At 46.9% G+C, this 27577-nt stretch overlaps 1 protein-coding gene across 1 annotated transcript; it reads left to right on the forward strand.

Moving 5' to 3' along the window:
• The first annotated feature begins 24192 nt into the window (after nt 1-24192).
• LOC123130184 (NAC domain containing protein 50-like) lies at nt 24193-25549 on the forward strand. Its single transcript, XM_044550136.1, has one exon. It carries the CDS (start codon nt 24193-24195, stop codon nt 25483-25485), a length of 1293 nt encoding a protein of 430 aa, XP_044406071.1. The 3' UTR covers nt 25486-25549.
• The last annotated feature ends 2028 nt before the right edge of the window (nt 25550-27577 follow it).

Consider the following 27577-nt stretch of genomic DNA (forward strand, 5'->3'; position numbering starts at 1 on the left):
AACTTGTTTCAAATAAGTCAAAAAGTACCTGGCAATGCGTGTGCAATAAATAGCGTGGGTAAAGTTCGTTGTACTTTTGCATTGTCGCGCTACTACATTACACAAGTGACTAGTTGGTCTAGTGGTTAGCCAACCAGGTACTAGAGGTCAGTTCACGCGTTCGATTCCGCAGCAGGACCAAAAGTTTCTGGTTTTGTTTTTTGCGAGTGTTGCGTGTTCGTGGGCCGGCCCACCTGGGTGCAGCAGCGAGCGCCCGTAGCTTCAACCGGCGCATAAGGCGCCCTATAGGAGCTCCCTATTCAGCGGTTCAGCGCCGATGAATCAAACTGCCGCTTACTGCGGCACCTTGGTGGGCTGGCCCACGAACACGTAGAAGCGGCGAAAAAAAGTGGATGCTACAAATCATCCGGATGATTTCTCAAGGAAATCATCCGCCTAGCCAGCCGTCGGATCAACATATTGGTGGTCGTTCGATGCAGAACGCCACAACAATAGACCAGCTCCAACGCAGCGCTACTGGCTCTCCGGCAAAGCTCCACTGCAGCACTGTGCGGCGTGTCTATAGCTCCAACGCAGCCCGACAGCGTCCGGAGAAGCTCCATTGCAACCCCGGCGGAGCTCCAACGCAGCACCAATGGAGTCCGGTGAAGCTCCAACGCAGCACCGAGGGAGTCCGGCGAAGCTCCATTGCAACTCCGGCGGAGCTCCAAGGCGGCACCGTGGACTCCGGCGAAGCTCCATTGCAACTCCGGCGGAGAGCTAACGCAGCACGGACGGAGTCCGGCGAAGCTCCATTGCAGCAGCGTCTATGCTTCCGCCGGAGTTGAGGGAGATTCCCCGACGCACCGTTCCGACGAGCCGCACGACCACCCTTAGAGTAGTAGTGGTGTTGTTGCAAAAAAGCAGCAGCATCAAACGTGCTCATCGCAGCCTCCTCACTGTCAGCACTGGTGGCGTTGCAACGCAGCACCGTCGGTGGCGACGACCGGAGTTGAGGAAGATGCTCGTCACAGCAATGGTGCTGCTACAAAAACATGGATTGCGGCGTGGAGTGGCAGTGACGAGCAGGAACCTTACAGCTGTGCTGGCCAGAGATGCCCTCTGCCCGACCTTGCTGCAACCGCGTTGTAGCGTTCCCGGTGTCGACCTTCGCCTGCTTGCATCAATGGCAGCTACGGGCCATGCATGAATGCCATAGTAGTGTGGCTGCTTTGCAACAGGGGTGGTGTTGCACTAGTAGAAAAAGGGCCATTTGTCCCGGTTCGTAAGGGCCATTTGTCCCAGTTATTGAATCGGGACTAAAAGGTCGTTACTAAAGCCCTAGGCCTTTAGTCCCGGTTCTTACACGAACCGGGACAGATGGGCCTCCACGTGGCCAGTGCGGCGAGCCCAGGCAGGAGGCCCTTTGGTCCCGGTTGGTGGCACCAACCAGGACCAATAGGCATCCACACATCAGCAGCTCGCAGGAGCTGAGGTTTTTTTTAAGGGGTGGGTTTAGTGGGTTTTGGGGGGTTAATTTAAGTGTTTCATATATTGTGTTAGTTAGCTAATTAATAGAGATAAGTGTCCTCTCTTATCTCTGTGCTTGGTCGATGCTACGTACTATACGTATAGAGAGGACTCGACACGCTAGCTAGTAAGCAAAAATGAAGGAAACAGAAGATCGTCATGAACATATGCATAAAGAGAGAAGTGATATCGACCTCTCCTTCTCCGAGAGATTGGTCGAACAACAAGTTTTCGTATATCTATCTGACGCTACTGGCTACATATATACAATATAAGATCTCTTACAATATAATCCTCTAATTATATATGAACTCAGGGTCCGCATGGTATTCTTCGTCTTTATCGATCACGTGGTCAAGAAAGAATGCTGCCAATTCCTCTTGAATTGCTCGCATACGATCTGGTGCTAGGAGTTCATCCCGCATCCGAAACATCTAATTTGAAGAAGGGGGTTGTCGGTGTCAAAACCGGCGGATCTCGGGTAGGGGGTCCCGAACTGTGCGTCTAAGGCGGATGGTAACAGGAGGTAGGGGACACGATGTTTTACCCAGGTTCGGGCCCTCTTGATGGAGGTAAAACCCTACGTCCTGCTTGATTATTCTTGATAATATGACTAGTACAAGAGTTGATCTACCACGAGATCAGAGAGGCTAAACCCTAGAAGCTAGCTATGGTATGATTGTATGTTGTCCTATGGACTAAAACCCTCTGGTTTATATAGACACCGGAGGAGGCTAGGGTTACACAAGGTCGGTTACAAAGGAGGAGATATGCATATCCGTATTGCCTAGCTTGCCTTCCACGCCAATTAGAGTCCCATCCGGACACGAGACGAAGTCTTCAATCTCGTATCTTCATAGTCCAGCAGTCCGGCCAAAGTATATAGTCCGGCTGTCCGAAGACCCCCTAATCCAGGACTCCCTCAGTAGCCCCTGAACCAGGCTTCAATGACGATGAGTCCGGCGCGCAGTGTTGTCTTCGGCATTGCAAGGCGGGTTCCTCCTCCGAATACACCATGGAAGAGTTTGAATACAAGGATAGTGTCCGACCCTGCAAAATAAGTTCCACATACCACCGTAGAGAGAATAATATTTCCACAAATCTAATCTGCTGACACGTTTTGGCAGCATGACATCACGCCACGGCCCGGTAATTATTTGAACCGTTTTTTCTTTAACTAGCACCGCACATAACGCGAGGCGGTTTCTTAACACGTCTTGTCAAAGCAGAGATCACGTTCCCCTTATCACGGGATTCTCATCAATACAAATGTGGGTAACCCAACCGTGCCTGTTGGTATGACTCCTAGATCTTAGGTAAGTCTCGAACGGCCATGAGGAGGATGCCTGATATTCATCCTCTCTATAAAGGGACAGGGCTTTTTCTTTTTTCCCTCCCGCGCTCAATCGAATCCTTCCCCCGCCTCGAGTTCTAACACCCAAAGCCCAGGTCAGGCGCTTCGGACCTTCAATCATGTCCGGATCCAGCCTTCAAGGCCGGTGGATGCCTTCCTCCATCACGGAGGAGGACATCAAGAAGTTGAGGGAGGCCAGATATCTGACCGCCGAAATTTCGCATAGGCTGCCCGCCCGTGGGCAGGTCGTCCCTACTTCCGAACCCAACAAGAGCGTTGTGTTCGTCTCCCACTTCCTCCGAGGACTAGGCCTCGCTCTGGATACCTTGTTAGGGGTCTTATGTTCTATTACGGGCTAGATTTTCACGATCTGGCCCCGGGTTCCCTTCTTCACATCTCGTCATTTATTGTCGTTTGTGAGCCCTTCCTCCGCATTACCCCTCACTTCGGCCTGTGGCTCAAGACCTTTGATGTGAAGCCGAAGATGGTTGAGGGGCAGTACGCAGCGTGCGGAGGTGCTCTAATAAGCAAAATTGCTAACGCTCCATGGCCAAAGGGTTCCTTTCCAGAGGTGTCCGGATTGTGGCAACGGGAGTGGTTTTACGTCACAGCTCCTCAAAGTGCCAAGTGGGTAGCTACCCCCACCTTTCGCTCGGGCCCTCCACCACAACTGATGTCATGGATCAGCAGGGGGCCGAGCTGTGGTCCAGCCAAGGACGTGCCAATACTGCAGAGCTGTATCCGAGATCTCTTCGAGGGAGATTTCAGTCTGGTTATGGTAATGCAAGTTATGCTGGTTCGTCGAGTCCAGCCTTGCAAACGCCGGCCCCTCCGCATGTGGGAATTCAACCCAGAAGGACCGCGCACTATTCAGAATTTCCTCGGCATGACGCACAAGGAGATGTACAAATCATTCTTCGGACCCCAAATAGAGTGTCCGGACACTACCGAGGACGTGGGCCTGAGCTGCAACCGCCCCGCTGCCCAAGTAAGTAATCCCATGGCTGAACGCACTGTCCCTTTATTTATCATGACATCATTCTAAAGAATCGCTCTTTGACCAGGACTGGATAACAAAGGCGAAGATGATCCGGTGTTCGGCCCCCCTTCCTGAAGGCTTGGACAATCCGGTGCTGGAAAAGATGCTCGAGCCAGCACCTTGTCTAGTGCCCTCAAAGGAAGATGAAGGGGGGAATAAAGAGGGCGAAAGCGGGCCTCCATCGCTACCTATTCCAACCGAGGGAATGAGCGCCTCCGCGAGGGAGGATAACCAAGGGGAAGAATCTGACATTCTCTCTCCCCGGGGAAGGAAGAGGACTACCTCTGAAGATCCGGAAACTAAGGTTTCCAAACGGGAGAAGAAATCTCCGCCAGAGGGTCCTGCCTCGGAGGGTATTCTTGCCGCACAATGTCCGTGCGGGGATCAGCCCTCTACCGAGTTGTAAGTAATCAAAAAGTACTTAATAGTGAAGATATCCTACCTTACTTCCAAAGACAATAACTGATGCTTGTAAATTGTAGTCCGGATCGCAGCCCTTCTCGACAGAGTTCATCTTCGGGGGATCTTTTTCCGGAGATGATGGAGAGTGAAACGCCTCCCCCGGACTCCCCAGCTCAAGAAGCGGGCGACCTTGAAGTGTCGTCACGAAGGGTATCTTCGGATCCAATATTGCCAGAGGATAACCCTTTGGCTGCCCGGCATCCCCAGTATTCGGCTCCTAAGGAGAGCGACAGCAAGGGTCCGTACTGTGTGCGGTCGGACGCGCTGAAGGATCTTCTGGGAAAAGTTGTCGTCTCGGAAGCGCATCGTACGCTAATGGGTACGGTAATTGAAAGGATTTCATCCACCGAAAGCGGTTTGCATGAAGCTTTTATGAGTCTGCTGAAAGGCTTCGAGGTACATAAAATAATGTATGCCTTTTAATAGCACCGCATATGTTAGGTATGCCCATGCAGATAGTAGCCCCTGAGACTTTGGTTGTCGTCGAGAACGGCGGCAAACAGAGGATCATAGTCCCAAGTAATAACCAGACCGCCTTTATGTGCAGGTGGTTGAAGCTCCGGTGGCTAGCCGGACTGATGGGTTTGCCAAACTAAAGCAGCAACTGGATGCGGCAGATGCCGACATCGTGCTTGTCAACAAGCGGCTTGACGAGGCACAGGGTGAGTGATTTTTCTGGTGATCGTCACATAATAAGAGCAGCATGATGCCAGTATCTTTAATATGTTGTGACTGCAGATGGAGCGGCCACCGTGGAGACCCTTCGGGCAGAGCTTGCCCGAGCCAAGGAGCAAGTAAGGAGTAGCAATGCGGCCGCTTTACAGGCGGCCGAAGAGTTAAAGGCCGAACAGGCGCACATTGCGAGAGCAAAGAAAAAATTGCCAAGATGGCCGTGGAGTTAAAAGATGCTGCTGACCATTACCGGCTTCTTGAAGAGGAAAACCGGGCGAAGGCGACGGACCTGGAGAAGGACCGGGTGGCTGCCAAGGAAGCCCGCTCCAAAAATAGAGCGACAAAGGAGGAGCTGCATCAAGCTGCGGATATTGTATCCGGGAAGCCCTTCTTGTTGCGGACGAAGTTCGGGGATCCGAAGTATGCACCTCTGGACCGGCTATGGAGTTCTGCGGATGCCTACGTGGATCTGGCTGTAAGTGCTGCTGATGCGGCCAAGTATTTCAAGGATCGGAAAGATCACGAAGTGGAAAAACTGTTTTGGTCGCAGTTTCATGCTCCAGCCCGTCCGCTACTGTTGAATGAGAAAATGGCCGAGTGGGCCGAGCTCCATAGATTATCCGGACTTGCCATGTGGTCCGTTGTGGATCATCTGTGGCCGAGAGGGCCAAGGCCGAATAGCTACTTTAGCTTAGTGCAACAATTCCTTTGTGTTGTGCCACACATCGATGCTGTAAAGAGGTCAGCGTGCACAGAAGGCTCGCGGATGGCCCTTGCCCGTATCAAAACATATTGGGCGGAGATGGATGCCACTACTATTGCAGCACAGGGTTTGTCCATAGGCCGAGTGGCTATCGAGCACTACTTGAAGAAGTTCTTGAAGGCGCTCGTTCGATAGAGGCTCAGTGCTCGAAGAATATTATGTTTGAGTGACATGTATTACCATTGTAAAAACAATGTTTTATTGAGTTTATCAAGGCTGTATTTATACTTTTGCCCGAAAGTACTATGATGCCTCCTGTGCGGCCGTTTATGTATATATGGATATAACCTGAAAGATGGCAGTCGTCGGCTTCAGCCCCCACGCATATAATGCGGGGGTGTTTGCAGAAGACGCATGTTCACACTTGATCCAACGTCTTGGTCCATTAAGGAGGTGATAGCGCAGCGAACTAGGCAACCGGACTATGATGCTTTAACACTTTCACTTAGCCAGAGGAGTTTGACAGTGGGGCTACTATATAGCCCCTGGTGGCTCCGCGCTCATCCAGATTCGGGGCGCGTACATGCCTGGCCGGGAAACGGCCCTTCATTAAGGCGGAGGAATCCCGAAGATTCCGCTAGGTCATTGAGTGGTTGACCAGTCTCACGCTATATCATGACAGTCAGTTTTCGACTTTCTCTGCTGAGGTGCTCGTCCGGATGAATCAGGGCACAATCGCAGTAGTTCTCCTGGTGCCGCCTTAGCCGATAGAGCGGAACGTAAGGCAGCAAAACACAGGAGCCAGGCAAACCCAACATTTGACCAAAGACATGATTCGGAGCTGATGCATATAAGGCCAAACTCGCGACGCCGAACACTCCCTAAGGTATTCGGTCTTTATGATGTGAACCGGGCCTAAATAGTGCCCTTTGTAATAAGCCCCTGGTGTCCAGGTATGTGCAATATTCTGACGTGGCCACATGCCAATACGTCAGCATCCTTCTCAATTGTACTGAGAATCCGGGGGATGTGTATCAACAAGAGACAGTAAAAAAGGTTTACGCAGAGTTTAATCTAAAAAGAATCCTTGGAACGGGTCCCTGTTGCACGTCTGCGCCTGTGTCTTCGTTGTGCCGCATCCTGGGCGGGTGTAGCACAATGGTCATCTGTAAAAGAGAGGAACTTAGTTGACAAGTTGTCGTGCAAAAGGTAGGTTATACTAAAGAAACCATGTACAATTCAAGATGAGTAAAGTTGAGTCTAATTGCCACTTGTTTGCGCGCGTTGAGCCCCTTGTATTGTAATAGGGGTATAGCCATCAACCTGTATCGATTACATATAGCTGCGCCGGACTCGTCTAACTGCGTCCGTGGTCTTAACGACCTGTCAGATGCTTTAGTTGGTGAGGCCGTTTAGTGTGCGGTTGCCAAGGCAGCCGCACGGTCTTTCGCGCGCAAGGAGCGCTCAATATTTTCATTTACTTTAATGATGCCACACAGACCAGGCATCTTAAGCATGAGAGAAGCGTAATGTGGTGTTGCGTTAAAGCGAGCGAAAGCTTCGCGTCCGAGTAGTGCTTGATAACCACTTTGGAACGGAGCGATGTGGAACGTTAAATTTGTTGGGGAACGTAGTAATTTCAAAAATTTCCTACGCACACGCAAGATCATGGTGATGCATAGCAACGAGATGGGAGAGTGTGATCTACGTACCCTTGTAGATCGACAGCGGAAGCGTTAGCACAACGCGGTTGATGTAGTCGTACGTCTTCACGGCCCGACCGATCAAGCACCGAAACTACGGCACCTCCGAGTTCTAGCACACGTTCAGCTCGATGACGATCCCCGGACTCCGGTCCAGCAAAGTGTCGGGGAAGAGTTCCGTCAGCACGACGGCGTGGTGACGATCTTGATGTTCTACCGTCGCAGGGCTTCGCCTAAGCACCGCTACAATATTATCGAGGAGTATGGTGGAGGGGGGCACCGCACACGGCTAAGAGAACGATCACGAAGATCAACTTGTGTGTCTATGGGGTGCCCCCTGCCCCTGTATATAAAGGAGTGGAGGAGGGGAGGGCCGGCCCTCTCTATGGCGCGCCCTAGGGAGTCCTACTCCCACTGGGAGTAGGATTCCCCCTTTCCTAGTCCAACTAGGAGTCCTTCCATGTAGTAGGAGTAGGAGACAAGGAAGGGGAAAGGAGAAGGGAAGGAAGGAGGGGGCGCAGCCCCTCCCCCTAGTCCAATTCGGACTAGGCCTTGGGGGGGCGGCCAGCCCTAGGCAGCCCCTCTCTCTTTCCCGTATGACCCAATAAGGCCCAATACTTCTCCCCCGTATTCCCGTAACTCCCCGGTACTCCGAAAAATACCTGAATCACTCGGAACCTTTCCGAAGTCCAAATATAGTCGTCCAATATATCGATCTTTACGTCTCGACCATTTCGAGACTCCTCGTCATGTCCCCGATCTCATCCGGGACTCTGAACTCCTTCGGTACATCAAAACTCATAAACTCATAATATAACTGTCATCGAAACCTTAAGCGTGCGGACCCTACGGGTTCGAGAACAATGTAGACATGACCGAGACACGTCTCCAGTCAATAACCAATAGCGGGACCTAGATGCCCATATTGGTTCCTACATATTCTACGAAGATCTTTTATCGGTCAGACCGCATAACAACATACGTTGTTCCCTTTGTCATCGGTATGTTACTTGCCCGAGATTCGATCGTCGGTATCCAATACCTAGTTCAATCTCATTACCGGCAAGTCTCTTTACTCGTTCCGTAATACATCATTCCGCAACTAACTCATTAGTTGCAATGCTTGCAAGGCTTAAGTGATGTGCATTACCGAGAGGGCCCAAAGATACCTCTCCGACGATCGGAGTGACAAATCCCAATCTCGAAATACGCCAACCCAACATGTACCTTTGGAGACACCTGTAAAGCACCTTTATAATCACCCAGTTACGTTGTGACGTTTGGTAGCACACAAAGTGTTCCTCCGGCACACGGGAGTTGCATAATCTCATAGTCATAGGAACATGTATAAGTTATGAAGAAAGTAATAGCAACATACTAAACGATCGGGTGCTAAGCTAATGGAATGGGTCATGTCAATCAGATCATTCATCTAATGATGTGATCCCGTTAATCAAATAACAACTCTTTGTCCATGGTTAGGAAACATAACCATCTTTGATTAACGAGCTAGTCAAGTAGAGGCATACTAGTGACACTCTGTTTGTCTATGTATTCACACATGTATTATGTTTCCGGTTAATACAATTCTAGCATGAATAATAAACATTTATCATGAAATAAGGAAATAAATAATAACTTTATTATTGCCTCTAGGGCATATTTCCTTCAGTCTCCCACTTGCACTAGAGTCAATAATCTAGATCACATCACCATGTGATTAACATCGATAGTTCACATCATCATGTGATTAACACCCATAGTTCACATCGCCATGTGACCAACACCCAAAGGGTTTACTAGGTTCGGTAATCTAGTTCACATCCCTATGTGATTAACACCCAAAGAGTACTAAGGTGTGATCATGTTTTGCTTGTGAGAGAATCTTAGTCAACGGGTCTTTCACATTCAGATCCGTTATATATTTTGCAATTTTCTATGTCTACAATGCTTTGCACGGAGCTACTCTAGCTAATTGCTCCCACTTTCAATATGTATCTAGATCGAGACTTAGAGTCATCCAGATCAGTGTCAAAACTTGCATCGACGTAACCCTATACGGCGAACCTTTTTGTCACCTCCATAATCGAGAAACATATCCTTATTCCACTAAGGATAATTTTGACCGCTGTCCAGTGATCTACTCCTAGATCACTATTGTACTCCCATGCCAAAATCAGTGTAGGGTATACAAAAGATCTGGTACACAGCATGGTATACTTTATAGAACCTATGGCTAAGGCATAGGAAATTACTTCCATTCTCTTTCTATCTTATGCCATGGTCGGGCTTTGAGTCTTACTCAATTTCACACCTTATGACATAGGCAAGAACTCTTTTTTTGACTGTTCCATTTTGAACTACTTCAAAATCTTTTCAAGGTATGTACTCATTGAAAAAACTTATCAAGCGTCTTGATCTATCTCTATAGATCTTGATGCTCAATATGTAAGCAGCTTCACTGAAGTCCTTTTTTGAAAAACTCCTTTCAAACACTCCTTTATGCTTTACAGAATAATTCTACATTATTTCTGATCAACAATATGTCATTCACATATACTTATCATAAATGTTGTAGTGCTCCCACTCACTTTCTTGTAAATACAGGCTTCACTGCAAGTCTGTATAAAACTATATGCTTTGATCAACTTATCAAAGCGTGTATTACAACTCCGAGATGTTTGCACCAGTCCATAGATGGATCGCTGGAGCTTACATATTTTGTTAACACCTTTAGGATTGACAAAACCTTCTGGTTGCATCATATACAACTCTTCTTTAAGAAATCCATTAAGGATTGCAGTTTTGTTATCCATTTGCCATATTTCATAAAATGCGGCAATTGCTAACATGATTCGGACAGACTTAAGCATAGATACGAGTGAGAAACTCTCATCGTAGTCAACACCTTGAACTTTGTCAAAAACCTTTTTCGACAAGTCTAGCTTTGGAGATAGTAACACTACTATCAGCGTCCGTCTTCCTCTTGAAGATCCATTTATTTTCTATGGCTTGCCGATCATCAGGCAAATCCATCAAAGTCCATACTTTGTTCTCATACATGGATCATATCTCAGATTTCATGGCCTCAAACCATTTCGCGGAATCTGGGCTCATCATCGCTTCCTCATAGTTCGCAAGTTTGTCATGGTCTAGTAACATGACTTCCAAAACAGGATTACCGTACCACTCTGGTGCGGATCTCACTCTGGTTTACCTACGAGATTCGGTAGTAACTTGATCTAAAGTTACATGATCATCATCATTAGCTTCCTCACTAATTGGTGAAGTAGTCACAAGAACAGATTTCTATGATGAACTACTTTCCAATAAGGGAGAAGGTACAATTACCTTATCAAGTTTTCTACTTTCCTCCCACTCACTTCTTTCGAGAGAAACTTCTTCTCTAGAAAGTATCCATTCTCAGCAACGAATGTCCTGCCTTTGGATCTGTGATAGAAGGTGTGCCCAACTGTCTCCTTTGGGTATCCTATCAAGACATATTTCTCCGATTTGGGTTTGAGCTTATCATGATGAAACTTTTTCTTATAAGCATCGCAACCCCAAACTTTAAGAAACGACAACTTTGGTTTCTTGCCAAACCACAGTTCAGATTGTGTCGTCTCAACGGACTTAGATGGTGCCCTTTTTAACGTGAATGCAGCTGTCTTTAATGCATAATCCCAAAACGATATTGGTAAATTGGTAAGAAACATCATAGATTGTACTATATCCAATAAAGTACGGTTATGACGTTCGGACACACCATTATGCTGTGGTGTTCCAGGTGGCATGAGTTTGTGAAACTATTCCACGTTGTTTTAATTGAAGACCAAACTCGCAACTCAAATATTTGTCTCCGCGATCAGATCGTAGAAACTTTATTTTCTTGTTACGATGATTTTCCACTTCACTCTGAAATTCTTTGAACTTTTCAAATGTTTCAGACTTATGTTTGATCAAGTAGATATACCCATATCTGCTCAAATCATCTGTGAAGGTCAGAAAATAATGATACCCGCTGCAAGCCTTAATATTCATCGGACCACATACACCAGTATGTATGATTTCCAACAAATCTGTTGCTTGCTTCATTGTTCCGGAGAACGGCGTTTTAGTCATCTTGCCCAAGAGGCATGGTTCGCAAGCATTAAATGATTCATAATCAAGTGATTCCAAAATCCCATCAGCATGGAGTTTTTTCATGCGCTTTACACCAATATGACTTAAATAGCAGTGCCACAAATAAGTTGCACTATCATTATTAACTTTGCATCTTTTGGCTTCAATATTATGAATATGTGTATTATTACGATCGAGGTCCAACGAACCATTTTCATTGGGTGTGTAACCATATAAGGTTTTATTCATGTAATCAGAACAACAATTTATTCTCTTACTTAAATGAATAACCGTATTGCAATAAACATGATCAAATCATATTCATGCTCAACACCAAATAACACTTATTTAGGTTCCACACTAATCCCGAAAGTATAGGGAGTGTGCGATGATGATCATATCAATCTTGGAACTATTACCAACACTCATCGTCACTTCACCCTTAACTAGTTTCTGTTCATTCTGCAACTCCCGTTTCGAGTTACTATTCTTAGCAACTGAACTAGTATCAAATACTGAGGGGTTGCTATAAACACTAGTAAAGTACACATCAATAATCATGTATATCAAATATACTTATGTTCACTTTGCCATCCTACTTATCCGCCAATCACTTGGGGTAGTTCCGCTTCCAGTGACCAGTCCCTTTGCAGTAGAAGCACTCAGTCTCAGGCTTAGGTCCAGACTTGGGCTTCTTCACTTGAGCAGCAACTTGCTTGTTGTTCTTCTTGAAGTTCCCCTTTTTCCCTTTGCCCTTTTCTTGAAACTAGTGATCTTGTCAACCATCAACACTTGATGCTCTTTCTTGATTTCTACCTTCATCGATTTCATCATCATGAAAAGCTAGGGAGTCGTTTTCGTCATCCCTTGCATACTATAGTTCATCACGAAGTTCTACTAACTTGGTGATGGTGACTAGAGAATTCTGTCAATCACTATCTTATCTGGAAGATTAACTCCCACTTGATTCAAGTGATTGTAGTACCCATACAATCTGAGCACATGCTCACTAGTTGAGCGATTCTCCTCCATCTTTTAGCTATAGAACTTGTTGGAGACTTCATATCTCTCAACTCGGGTATTTGCTTGAAATATTAACTTCAACTCCTGAAACATCTCATATGGTCCATGACGTTCAAAACGTCTTTGAAGTCCCGATTCTAAGGCGTTAAGCATGGTGCAGTAAACTATCAAGTAGTCATCATATTGAGCTAGCCAAACGATCATAACGTCTGCATCTGCTCCTGCAATAGGTCTGTCACCTAGCGGTGCATCACAGACATAATTCTTCTATGCAGCAATGAGGATAAACCTCAGATCACGGATCCAATCCGCATCATTGCTACTAACATCTTTCAACACAATTTTCTCTAGGAACATATCAAAATAAACATATGAAAGCAACAACACGAGCTATTGATCTACAACATAGACATGCTAATACTACCAGGACTAAGTTCATGATAAATTTAAGTTCAATTAATCATATTACTTACGAACTCCCACTTAGATAGATATCCCTCTAATCCTCTAAGTGATTACGTGATCCAAATTAACTAAACCATGTCCGATCATCACGTGAGATGGAGTAGTTTCATTGGTGAACATCACTATGTTGATCATATCTACTATATGATTCACGCTCGACCTTTCGGCCTCCGTGTTCCGAGGCCATATCGGTATATGCTTGGCTCGTCAAGTATAACCTGAGTATTCCACGTGTGCAACTGTTTTGCACCCGTTGTATTTGAACGTAGAGCCTATCACACCCGATCATCACGTGGTGTCTCAGCACGAAGAACTTTTGCAACGGTGCATACTCAGGGAGAACACTTCTTGATAACTCAGTGAGAGATCATCTTATAATGCTACCGTCAACCAAAGCAAGATAAGATGCATAAAAGATAAACATCACATGCAATCAATATAAGTGATATGATATGGCCATCATCATCTTGTGCTTGTGATCTCCATCTCCGAAGCACCGTCGTGATCACCATCGTCACCGACGCGACACCTTGATCTCCATCGTAGTATCGTTGTCGTCTCGCCAATCTTATGCTTCCACGACTATCGCTACCGCTTAGTGATAAAGTAAAGCATTACAGCACGATTGCATTGCATACAATAAAGCGACAACCATATGGCTCCTGCTAGTTGCCGATAACTCGGTTACAAAACATGATCATCTCATACAATAAAATTTAGCATCATGTCTTGACCATATCACATCACAACATGCCCTGCAAAAACAAGTTAGACGTCCTCTACTTTGTTGTTGCAAGTTTTACGTGGCTGCTACGGGCTTAAGCAAGAACCAATCTTACCTACGCATCAAAACCACAACGATAGTTTGTCAAGTTGGTGCTGTTTTAACCATCGCAAGGACCGGGCGTAGCCACACTCAGTTCAACTAAAGTTGGAGAAACTGTCACCCGCAAGCCACCTATGTGCAAAGCACGTCGGGAGAACCGGTCTCGCGTAAGCGTACGTGTAATGTCGGTCCGGGCCGCTTCGTCCAACAATACCGCCGAACCAAAGTATGACATGTTGGTAAACAGTATGACTTATATCGCCCACAACTCACTTGTGTTCTACTCGTGCATATAACATCAACATATAAAACCTAGGCTCGGATGCCACTGTTGGGGAACGTAGTAATTTCAAAAATTGCCTACGCACACGCAAGATCGTGGTGATGCATAGCAACGAGATGGGAGAGTGTGATCTACGTACCCTTGTAGATCGACAGCGGAAGCGTTAGCACAACGCGGTTGATGTAGTCGTACGTCTTCACGGCCCGACCGATCAAGCACCGAAACTACGGCACCTCCGAGTTCTAGCACAGGTTCAGCTCGATGACGATCCCCGGACTCCGATCCAGCAAAGTGTCGGGGAAGAGTTCCGTCAGCACGACGGCGTGGTGACGATCTTGATGTTCTACCATTGTAGGGCTTCGCCTAAGCACAGCTACAATATTATCGAGGAGTATGGTGGAGGGGGGCACCGCACACGGCTAAGAGAACGATCACGAAGATCAACTTGTGTGTCTATGGGGTGCCCCTGCCCCCGTATATAAAGGAGTGGAGGAGGGGAGGGCCGGCCCTCTCTATGGCGCGCCCTAGGGAGTCCTACTCCCACCGGGAGTAGGATTCCCCCTTTCCTAGTCCAACTAGGAGTCCTTCCATGTAGTAGGAGTAGGAGACAAGGAAGGGGAAAGGAGAAGGGAAGGAAGGAGGGGGCGCAGCCCCTCCCCCTAGTCCAATTCGGACTAGGCCTTGGGGGGCACGTGGCCTGCCCTAGGCAGCCCCTCTCTCTTTCCCGTATGGCCCAATAAGGCCCAATACTTCTCCCCCGTATTCCCGTAACTCCCCGGTACTCCGAAAAATACCCGAATCACTCGGAACCTTTCCGAAGTCTGAATATAGTCGTCCAATATATCGATCTTTACGTCTCGACCATTTCGAGACTCCTCGTCATGTCCCCGATCTCATCCGGGACTCTGAACTCCTTTGGTACATCAAAACTCATAAACTCATAATATAACTGTCATCGAAACCTTAAGCGTGCGGACCCTACGGGTTCAAGAACAATGTAGACATGATCGAGACACGTCTCCGGTCAATAACCAATAGCGGGACCTGGATGCCCATATTGGTTCCTACATATTCTACGAAGCTCTTTTATCGGTCAGACCGCATAACAACATACGTTGCTCCCTTTGTCATCGGTATGTTACTTGCCCGAGATTCGATCATCGGTATCCAATACCTAGTTCAATCTCGTTACCGGCAAGTCTCTTTACTCGTTCCGTAATACATCATCCCGCAACTAACTCATTAGTTGCCATGCTTGCAAGGCTTAAGTGATGTGCATTACCGAGAGGTCCCAGAGATACCTCTCCGACGATCGGAGTGACAAATCCCAATCTCGAAATATGCCAACCCAACATGTACCTTTGGAGACACCTGTAGAGCACCTTTATAATCACCCAGTTACGTTGTGACGTTTGGTAGCACACAAAGTGTTCCTCCGGCACACGGGAGTTGCATAATCTCATAGTCATAGGAACATGTATAAGTTATGAAGAAAGCAATAGCAACATACTAAACGATCGGGTGCTAAGCTAAAGGAATGGGTCATGTCAATTAGATCATTCATCTAATGATGTGATCCCATTAATCAAATAACAACTCTTTGTCCATGGTTAGGAAACATAACCATCTTTGATTAATGAGCTAGTCAAGTAGAGGCATACTAGTGACACTCTGTTTGTCTATGTATTCACACATGTATTATGTTTCCGATTAATACAATTCTAGCATGAATAATAAACATTTATCATGAAATAAGGAAATAAATAATAACTTTATTATTGCCTCTAGGGCATATTTCCTTCAAAATTTTCGTTGCGGAAGTTATCAGGAAAACCGAATATAACCTCTAGTAGCAGGGAGCCCATGCAACGGGCCTCTGGGCCTGGCGTTACTCCTTTAAAGGTAGTATTGCTATGGCTAATTTTTGTTGGGTCTATCCCCATTTTGCGGACTGTGTCCTGATATATCAGGTTTAGACTGCTGCCGTCGTCCATCAGGACTCGTGTAAAGTGGTATCCATCAATTATTGGGTCTAATACCAAGGCAGCACATCCTGCATGCTGGATACTTGCCGAGTAATCCCGATGATCGAAGGTGATCGGTTGGGACAACCAGTGGCAGAACTCCGCGGTGATAGGCCCTGGGGCATGTGTCTCTAGGAGTGCCGCTTTGTTTCTCCCCTTTGTCACGTGTAACATGTTTACTGTTTTGACTTCTGGTGGGAATTTCTTCTGTTCCCCAGTGCTTTTTCTTGCGAGGCTCGTCCTCGTCTTCGCTTGGTGTATCCTGCCCCTTATGTTCGGCGTTGAGCTTGCCGGACTGCTTGAAGACCCAACATTCTCTATGGGTATGGTTTGCAGGTTTATCGGGGGTGCTATGGATCTGACATATTTGGTCCAGAATCTTGTTTAGGATGGACAGTTCGTCTCCGTTGCCTTTGGAGGGCAGCTTTTGCTGACCTGGCCGAGAGCTTCTGAATCCGGCGTTTTACCGCCGTGCTCTTCGGGCTGTCTTCTTTATTTCGGCGCTTGTTTTTGCTGCGTCGTGATTTCCCGTTTCCGTCCCTGACTTCGGATGTACTTGGGTCGCTGGTGCTGCGTCGGGCTAACCAGCTGTCCTTGCCTGCACAAAAGCGGGTCATGAGGCTTGTTAATGCTGCCATTGTTCTCGGCTTTTCTTGGCCGAGGTGTCTGGCAAGCCATTCGTCTCGAACGCTGTGCTTGAAAGCTGCTAAGGCTTCGGCATCCGGACAGTCGACTATTTGGTTCTTTTTAGTGAGGAACCTGTTCCAAAGCTTTCGGGCTGACTCTCCGGGCTGTTGAGTTATATGACTTAAATCGTCTGCATCCGGTGGTCGGACATAAGTCCCTTGAAAATTTGCCCGAAAAGCGTCTTCGAGCTCTTCCCAGCTTCCAATGGAGTTTTTGGGGAGGCTTTTAAGCCAGTGCCGACCTGGCCCTTTGAGCTTGAGGGGTAAGTACTTGATGGCGTGGAGATCGTCTCCTCGAGCCATATGGATATGGAGGATGTAGTCCTCAATCCAGACCCCAGGGTTTGTCGTTCTGTCGTACGCCTCTATGTTTATGGGCTTGAATCCCTCTAGAAATTCATGGCCTATCACCTCACCGGTGAAACATTGGGGGTGTGCAGCACCCCTGTATTTGGGTGTACCGTGGTGTTGGGATGTTTGTTGTGTTGCATTGCATGCTGGAGCGCGCTTGCATGGCCCGTAGATGGATCTGGTTGCGTCGTCCTTTTGATGTGAACCCTCACATGGATCGCGTACTGGCTTATGTGCGGCGTCGTTTGCCGCTCTATGTTGGCCACGAGGTCATCTATCCGACCGGATGGCTGTTTTGTTTTCTGGTTGCGGGGGATCTAAGGCCTCCACATCGAATTCAGGTAGCAACTTTCGCTTCGGGTAGCTCTTGGTGTGGCGATTACCGCCGTACTTCACTGCAGTGTTGAGTACTTCACTCCATCTGATTCTGAGTGTGTCTTGTGCAGCCCTGAGCCTTTGCTTCTGCTTTTTCAGACTCCTCGCAGTGGCAACAAGCCTTTGATGGGCATTTTGTTGCTCCGGGTGCCTGTCCAGTGTGATGTCGTCCGGACTGTTATCTTTGACGGGGTCGGGTTGTTCGGTTTGATTCTCCGTGTTGCCGTGGTCGGGCGATGGTTCACCCTGCTCTATCGCTGGGTCTATATGATCGCTGTTTCTGCCGAGGCGGGATTTGGAGCGGCGCTTACGCCGCCGCTTTGACTGCTTCTCGAGGGAACAACCCTTCGTTGCGTCCTTCCGTTCCTCGTCGTCGTTTTCTTTGGATGTGTCCACCATGTTTACATCATATGATGAAGTGGGCGTCCAGTGCCCTGTGGGCAGTGGTTCCTGTTCATCTCATGCATCGTCGTCCATACCGTCGATGTCTTCGGAGTCGAAGTCGAGCATGTCGGTCAAATCGTCGACAGTGGCTACTAAGTGGGTGGTGGGTGGGCAGCGAATTTCTTCGTCATCCACATCCCAATCCTGCCGAACATAGTTCGGCCAGGACTCTCCTGACAGGGAGAGAGACCTTAATGAGCTCAATATGTCGCCGAAGGGTGAGTGCTGAAAGATATCCGCGGAGGTGAACTCCATGATCGGCGCCCAGTCGGATCCAATAGGCACGGGCGCAGGCGGTTCGGAGTCCGTGGCCGGGGAAGAATCCGACAGTTTGGCACGGCTCTCGTGAAGGGTAAGGTCGATACTCGGCTCGATCGCCCATGAAAATGCGGCCTTCGTGGCGGGGTCTATCCACCCGTCCCTGGATGGTGCAATTGGCTCCGAATTGAGGGTAGGAGCGGTCGCTGGTGCGATCTCCCAAACACTGTCCGATGGTAGACCTAAATCATGCTCATCGTGATCGTGCGGCACACTCGGCAAGGGCTCGAATCCGTCGAAGATCAAGTCTCCGTGGATGTCGGCTGTGTAGTTTAAGTTTCCAAATCTGACCTGATAGCCAGGGGCGTAGCTCTCGATCTGCTCTAGACGGCCAAGCGAGTTGACCCGCAGTGCGGAGCCACCGAATACAAGATTTGTCTGGGGAGAAAAGTCTCACCCTGGACTTCATCGCTATCGATGATTGAAGGAGCCATCAAGCCTAATGATGACGACACAAAGGAACTCTCAATGAAAGCACCAATGTCGGTGTCAAAACCGGCGGATCTCGGGTAGGGGGTCCCGAACTGTGCGTCTAAGGCGGATGGTAACAGGAGGTAGGGGATACGATGTTTTACAAAGGTTCGGGCCCTCTTGATGGAGGTAAAACCCTACGTCCTGCTTGATTATTCTTGATAATATGAGTAGTACAAGAGTTGATCTACCACGAGATCGGAGAGGCTAAACCCTAGAAGCTAGCCTATGGTATGATTGTATGTTGTCCTACGGACTAAAACCCTCCGGTTTATATAGACAGCGGAGGAGGCTAGGGTTACACAAGGTCGGTTACAAAGGAGGAGATATGCATATCCGTATTGCCTAGCTTGCCTTCCACGCCAAGTAGAGTCCCATCCGGACACGGGACGAAGTCTTCAATCTCGTATCTTCATAGTCCAGCAGTCCGACCAAAGTATATAGTTCGGCTGTCCGGAGACCCCCTAATATAGGACTCCCTCAGGGGTCAACACATATATATGAATGAATGAAACTCAACACAAATGATGGTAATAAAATAAAATTGTGAATATTATTGCTTACGCACTTCATATTGTTTGTTAGAGTAGCCCCGCTCACAGGTCGTGTGGCGGATGGACTCGCAAACATAGTATCCAGAGTAACTATTCCCGGCTTCCTGCCACAACCACTTTACAAGAAATAGAGGTCAATCAAACTGATAAGCAAGCATGCTAAATGGTATTGATGAAACTAGCGCTTGAATCACTAGGACATGCGCGGAACATGCTAGTAGTACTTACTTTCGGGTGTTTAAATTGCACCTTCTTCGGCAGTCCCGGAGATTTTGAGGTGAATTTTTCCAAACCCTGCCAGACAAAGAAAACGATTACTTGATATCAGGAAGTGAACAAAGTTGCCGATATGGTGCGATAATTATCGATTTAACTTACTTCTCGAGCATTTGAGTCATGTCCGCATACTCCTAGGGATCTTTTCGTCTCGAGTCTAAGACGGTTACTAGTCCCTGCTCAAGCTTAATCTCTAGGAGAATATAATGGAACCTGCGCACGCATGCATAACTCATCAATTACATTACTATAACCTCAACTAATAAGGGAAACCGAATATGCACAAGAAACTAAGACTCACTTGAAGTTGTAAGGAAAGAGTATTATAGCTTTGTTTTGATTTAATACCAACGATCGTAGCAAGTTGGCATCGGTATCTTTGGCATGAAATTCAACCGTATATGCATCTATGAGATTTGTGTTAATGAACCCAATATCACCGATTTGTCTTTTCTTCAATTCAGTGATCTTCAATCTGCATAATATAGTGAGGATAATTATAAATACATGCAATGAAAGAGCTGACCTATATATAGAGACTTAATGACAGAAGTAGTACTTACAGACAGTAACAAGTGACTGTTAATTTATCGAGGGCCTTTTGATTAAAAAACTGGAAGAACTCCTCAAATGGAACATTCAACAGATTAGTTCCAACGAGGTCATGCTCCTTTTTAACTCTCAGCGTCAAAGTATTCCTCCCCCCAGACTCTCTGCAGGTTTTCATGTACCAATCATGGAATCTTCGCATCATCGTTGTTAGAGATCTTTCATCTTTGATGAGAGGCTTCCCGTACTCGTATCTGTGTTCGTCCACCTCCAGGAATTCATAATGTACACCGTCGGGCAGGTAATCTCCAACATTGGTATAACCGGGCACCATCTTCGGATCATTAGTGACGATATCGCTAGACACCTTTAGCGGGGGCATGATTGGTTCGCTAGTTCGCCGAGTTGGGCAATATTTTTCCTAGCTCATCGTTCCGCTAACCTTTGATCACTGACAGTACTTCTCGACCGCTCCACTTCGATAAATGACCTTTCAATAATGCGCTCATAGTTGCCTTTCGACAGAGACTTTGGTGGTTTCTTCATGGCATCCACAGTGCGCTTCGCTTTCACCGGATCTATCTTCTCCTCTGGAGGTGGATGTTTCTTTGCTTTCATCTCTTCAAGGAAGTTCGTCACTTCAGCTCGCACGATCTTCGCGTTTTCCTCCGCGGTCCTCTCATATGGTAACTTCTCTAGAGTCTTCAAAGAAGTACTGAATCTGTATTGCCTCCCGCCTTTGGTTGTACTTCTAAACGCCGGAGCAGACGGAGCGGCTGTGGTTGTCTTCTTTCCTTGCTTACGAGGCGGAGGAGGAGGACTACGACGCGCCGGAGCAGCCGGAGCGGTGGCGGTCTCTTCCGCCCTTGCTGACGAGGCGGAGAAGGAGGAGGCTGGCTGCTCGGGCACGTCGGCGCAGGCGGAGAAGGAGGCGGAGTGCCGCCACGCGCTGGAGAAGAAGGCTGAGTGCCCTGATCACTCGCCGAAGGAGGAGGCGGAGTGCCCTGACTCGCCGGAGGAGGAGGAGGAGGAGGCGGAGGTGGAGGCGTCCAGTTCGGAAGGTTGATGAGCTCCTTCCGCCATAGGCATGGAGTCTTCAGAGAAAAACCCAACCGAGTCTCCCCTTCACCCGTAGGGTGGTCAAGCTCGAGGTCCTCAAATCCGTTTGTTATTTCATCCACCATCACTCTAGTATATCCTTCTGGAATTGGCCGACAGTGAAAAGTTGCGCCAGGTTCAGGAGGTGCAACAGAGCCAACAGCCGCCTTGACTTTCAGTTTCATCCATTGCGTCATAAGGTGGCAATGTTGAGACTCCGTGATTATGTCCACGGGGTAGCTAGCAGGAACCGTGAAGACAGGCTCAAGCTGAAGCAGCTCGGTGGAAGCCACGCTGCTTCTTCACTGAGATGGCGGGGTAGCTTCGGGGGAAGCTTCGGCAGGTCGCTTGCTGCGATCTGCTTCTCGTTGCACTATCGCTTGTCCCTTGCGTGCAGCGCCTGAATTTGGGTCTGCTCCACTTTCTTCCTCCTCTCCTGTCATTTGTAACCGACTGCGTCCGGAAACCCAGCCTTCCACGAAACGGAGCCTGGCGTGCCTCGTGTCCGTCCAGGGTGCTCAGGATTCCCGAGGGCCATTGTGAGCTCGTCGTTCTCTCTGTCTGGAACGAACGTCTCTTGCTGCGCTGCATCGATATACTGTCGGAACTTCGTGACGGGTATTCGCAGTTGCTCGTTCGTCCAACGGCACTTTCCTGATACAGGGTCCAAGGTTCCGCCAACCCCGAAGAACCAAGTCCGGTAACGATCTGGCCAATTTAATATCTCTGGTTCGATCCCTTTGTCAAGCAGGTCATTCTGAAAAAAACAATGGACTTTATTGTATTTATATTTTAAAGCTTGCATAGGACCTCACTTCAGGTACTAATCATGTATGTCCCTTTTTGTTTTCTTTACTTCCGTATGCAATCAAGCTTGATAATCAAATCCCGCAGAGTATAGAAACACACTCTAGGTGCGAGATAAACTTAATTAATTTTACTATGATTTTTACTAGTCAGCTAGTTTTCAACATCCATTCCAGCCTTCTTAACTGTGATCAGAAAAATTTCTTTTTCAGTACTTGAATCTACATAAGTTCACATAGGTAGTATTTAGAGAAGGCGTTTAATTTTTTCTTCATATGTAGGCGTCCAAGCAGCTGATTACATGAACTTCCTACAAGAACGTTGCTGAATCTCAAGCTTTCTGGTCAGTAGTGTCAATCTTTTTTCCTTCAAAAGAACATTTACATCAATGCTTCAATTTCTACTGGATTATGCTTGCTATGTACTTCCTTCGTTTCAAAATAGATAACTCAACTTTGTACTAACTTTATACTAAAGTTAGTATAAAGTTGGATCATCTATTTTGGAATGGAGGGAGTATGCAGTTTCGTACTGTTTCTGCAGACTTCAACTGGCTCCCAATTGGCTAAGTTCTTGAAACTTTTTTCTTTTTTTTTACAATTTATTCTTTTTTTAAGCTCAGGGCAAAGCCCCCAGTTTTTTCAGCCACTGGACAGTTTCCGGTTCGCAGAAAGCCACTGGTTTTTGGACCAGTTTTTGGTTATTTTTTCTTTTCTTTTCCTGTTTATTTTCATCAATATTTTTTCCTTTTTCTTTTTCTTTACTTTTTTCTTTTTTCCAAAATGCTCGAACATTTTTTAAATTGGATTTTTTTCAAATCAATGAATTTTTTTTCAAGTTTGATGATTTCTTTTCAAATTTTAGGAATATTTTCAAATTAGATGAATCTTTTTAAAAACAATTATTTTTTCAAAATAGATTAACCATTTCAAATTTGATGAACTTTTTTCCAAATTCATGAACTTTTCTGAAGTTTGTGAACAAAAAATCGGAAACTGCAAAACTTTTTGATTTTTTGTTATTCTCTTAAAAAAGTTCATATTTTCATAGAAGTCAATGGTTAACCAGTCCGCGACTGGTCAAACACGATCCGAGCCACAAAAAAGAACGTGATCAAGTGACCAGGAAGAGATATCCGCCTTCTTGGGCCGACCCATGAGCGGGTCGCATGGGTGCCAACAAACTTGTTCGGGCTCTTAAGGTGCTGAACAGGAGCTCCCACCATCATCGTCCTTGCAAAAATGTTCTTTAAAATGCTTGGCTTCAGACGGCGGATCGCACGTGAGCATCCGTCTGTCATCCATGTGACGTGTGTCTTTTGTCTCCCACGTGGCTGCTGCTTGATACTCGCTACAATGCGTTTCCACAGCAAAGTCTTTGTTGCAAAAAAAAACTGTAACAAGACCTCCGTTGCAAAAAATTAAATTAGAATGAGACCTTTTTAAAAATAAATTAAATTGCAACAAGACCTTTGTCACAAATTTTTTTGCAACAAGACCTCTGTTGCAAAAAAAACTATAGCAAGACCACTATTGCATATAAACTGTAACAAGACCTCGGTTGCAAAAAAATCCGTAACTTAATCTATGTTGCGAAATTTTCTGCAACATAACCTATATTACAGAAATTTCCTGCAACACGACATATGTCGCAATGGTAGAAGATGACGCTCGGGCACTCAATCCGTCAGATCCGACGGCTTGCGAAGCGGCAGATCTTTTAAAATGATCCGATGGCGAACGTGTGGCAACACCCTTTTAGAAAGTATATGTTGTAAATCTTCGGTGTGTAACTCGGACCGACAAAAGGAAATCACTGGTTTTCTTTTATGGAAAGAGCCCACGGAACGCGTGTTCCACCCCTCCCATCCCAAATCCAAAGCCCAAACCCAAACCCGCGTCCTCTTCTCCATACGCGCCATCCCTCAAGATTCAAGATTCAAGATTTCGAGCACTACAAAAGGCGGCAGAGCGCGCGCGCGTCTTCGATCCTCCCATCCCAAACCCGCCGCCGGCGCCTCCCACTCCCAGATCCCCAAACCCTAGCCAGCTCCCCGCCGGCCGCCATCTCGATGACCCATGGCCTCCTCCTCCGTCCTTCCCATGGGCTGCAGGTTCAGCCCGTCCGACGCCGACCTCATCTCCTTCTACCTCCGCCCCATGATCGCGAGCGAGCCCCTCCCTGAGCCCGCCGCCAGGTTCCTGCACACCGCCGACGCGTACGCCACCGACCCGGCCGCCCTCGTCTCGGGCCTCCTGCCCGCGGTCCTGCTGGCGCCCAAGACCGGCGTGGAGAGGCGGTGCTGGTACCTCTTCGGCCCCGCCAAGGCCCTGTCCGGGCACGACAAGCGCAGGTCCCGCGCCGTCGGCGGCGGCGAGGGCACGTGGCACGCTGAGAAGGGGAGGGCGGCCGTTCTCGACGGCGAGGGACGCGTCGTCGGGTACAAGCAGAGTTTCAGGTACAAGCCCATCCATTCCGACGGATCCGTGGAGGCCGTGTGGCTCATGGTCGAGTTCCGTATGGCTCATGAGCAAGGGGATGATGAGAAAGGCGAGACGGTTCCGGTTCTTTGCAAGGTCTACCAGAGCCCGCGCAAGCCCCGATCTGCGTCCGTCCCGACGTCGCCGGCATACAGGAGGGGGAGGAAGAGGAAGGCCGGAGACGACTCAGCTCCGGTGACGACTGTGAAGCGGCGGCTGCTTGTTCCTCCTGCTGCACCGATTCTGCCGCCGGCCGTCGAGCCACAGCAAGACTTGAACAACTGCTCAGATGGCGTCTCGGTGGACCAGCTTCTAGATGATCTCATGTTCGGCCTCATGCCTGATCAAGTCCTCGGTGACTTCGTGATGCCTGTCCCTGAATCAGATGTCAATTGCAGCTTCTCCATGTCCAACCACACTGGCAGCTACTGTGACAGGGTCCTCCTGGACGAAGGTGGTGACTTGTTGATGCCTTATCATCAGAATTCTGATCAAGTCCTTCTGGGTGACTTGTTGATGCCTGTCGTTCCAGAATCAGAGGTCAATTACAGCTTCTGCATGTCCGACCATGCCGGTTCCATGGTGAGCAACTATGACATGGTCCTTCATGGTGGTTCAGTCACACCCCTCTTTGACAATTCTGATCAATTTGACTTGTCGGTGCCCATCATCGAACCACTACCAACTGACTTGCAGAGCCAGACAGCAATGCTAAATTTCAGCTTCCTGTCGTGTGCCCCGTATGCTGGAATTTGCGATTCTTGGACAGGAGGCGAGAGCACGGACGATGAAGCGACCTCAGTCAGCTGGTATGACTCTGCTCGAAGCTCACCGGCGGTTCCAACCGAGTGGATGATGCAATCACCATTTGCCACCCCATATCTATTCTGAAGCTGACCAGCTTCATATTGTGTGTTTTTTTCTTGCTACCCCATGGATAGGATACATGCAATCGCCGTTTACCCCAAGGATAGGATACATGTTTTTGTAGCTTGTGCCAAGGTTCAAGACCTTGATGTGTTGGCTGATGATCGATACAGTTTCGGCTTATAATGATCTGGTTATGTATGTCAGGATACATTATTAAGTAGTAATGGCTAAAAGATTGGGATGTGTATTGTCATCTTTAACTGAATTTAGATGTCTGTTCAATCTGAATTTAGATGTTCTATTATTCAGCATGTGCTTGCTTGTGATTACTGTGCTGTAAGCTGTAATTGATCCCCTCTAGCTGCTGTTTTTGATCCTACAGCTGGTTCATGCACTTGGGATCCTTTTCTGTACAGGGTTTGGATCTTAATTAGAGTGCAATGCTTTTCTAACAGCTGGGGGAGAAATTGATGAAATTGAACTCATAGAAAAGGAAAAACTATGAAATTTACTAGTCCTATTTACAGTTTCACATTGTTCTAGCAAACTCTTTCAGTACACCTAACATTTCATATCGGGATTCCTTATTCCATAATTCTCGAACCTATGACTATGGAATATTGGACAGTCACGCAGATTATCTCGGTCTTAGAAATAGATTCCCTCCGTATTACTCATGCGATATTTCCATCTCATTTAGGTGGAATTTTGTGGTAGGCCTATGTGCTGGAGGCCTGGAGCACTCGTACAGTTTCTGCATCTTCTGGTAGGATCTTTGATGAGCAATTGGCGTGCTTCCTTGTTCTGGTTCTAATAACGATTAAAATAGTTTTTCAACGTTTTGTTTTCTCCTTGAACAGGCAAAGGTGCCTATTGTAATGCGCAAAAGATTCATGTCAGTCTGACAGACAAGGTAGCCTTTTTTTCTCTCGTATACAACTGTACAAGAACGATATGTGCACACCAGTGTGTGCCTGCCATGAAAATCTTCCAGTGACCATAGAACCAATGTATCTGTTTATTTAAGTACTTCAGTATGCAGTCATAATTCATGTAATTCAGGTAGTTCATGCAGCAGATGTGAGCCAATATAAATTTGTTCAAGGAATTCACTGACGTTTGTAGGGTAAGTGAATCTTCCCCTGATTAATAAGGAAAAGTATTCTGAGTAGGATGGATTTTTTCCTTTCATTCTTTCAGTTTTATAAATTTCTGAAATGTATTTATCACGCATGCGCCCACTTTTCTCCTTTATGTTGTTTCTCTTGTCCTCCTTTGAAATGTACTTTCTTTTAGGGAGTGCGAAGGCTAGGCTCTGCTGCTGCTGATCTGTCCCATGGTGGTCTAGGAATTGCAGAAGCCTATTGGGAATAATGGCTTAAATGATGGAACAATCTCTTCTGGTAACTGGGTTTGGATATGTGCTTATTACCCCGTGAATTAGATTTTATTAAATAATTATCAGTTTGGTAGAAAGTGGGACCGTCTTATTTTCTTATTTTCAAACCTCACCACATTTTTATCCGGGTAATGTTTTTTCATGTCTTGTGTTACTAGAGTACCTATGGACTGCCAGATATTTCTATGAAAGATACATGGAATTTTTACTGGTCTTAGCACTAAATACTCCACAAAAAGAATTTACCTTCAGTTTGCTGGTAATCCACCTGATGCGGCCAAACTTTCACTCGATATGGAAATCCAGCTGTCTGCATAGACAGAAGTTCTTCTTTTGGCTTCTCCTACAAGACAGATTGAACACAAGGGACCTACTTACCAGAAAGAACTTCTATGTGGAAAACAACAGATGTGTTTTGTGTGATGATGAATCTAATGAGGATTATATCCACCTATTATTTTCATGTGATTTAAGTCAAAACTTCTGGATTGCTCTGGGCTTTGAATGGAATGCAGATTTGACTATATTTGATATGTTGATGGAGGCCAAAAACAGAATTACAATCAAATGTTTCAAAGAATGTTTGATCGCAGGTTGCTGGGCCCTATGGAAACACAGGAATGGCATCATCTTTGATCACAAACAAAGAAACTTAGAATATTGCATCAGTTGCTTCAAAGAACACTTTGCTATGGTGATCAAGAGAACCAAACC

The sequence above is a fragment of the Triticum aestivum genome, chromosome 6A, assembly GCF_018294505.1.
Source record: "Triticum aestivum cultivar Chinese Spring chromosome 6A, IWGSC CS RefSeq v2.1, whole genome shotgun sequence".
In the NCBI taxonomy this organism is placed as follows: Eukaryota; Viridiplantae; Streptophyta; class Magnoliopsida; order Poales; family Poaceae; genus Triticum; species Triticum aestivum.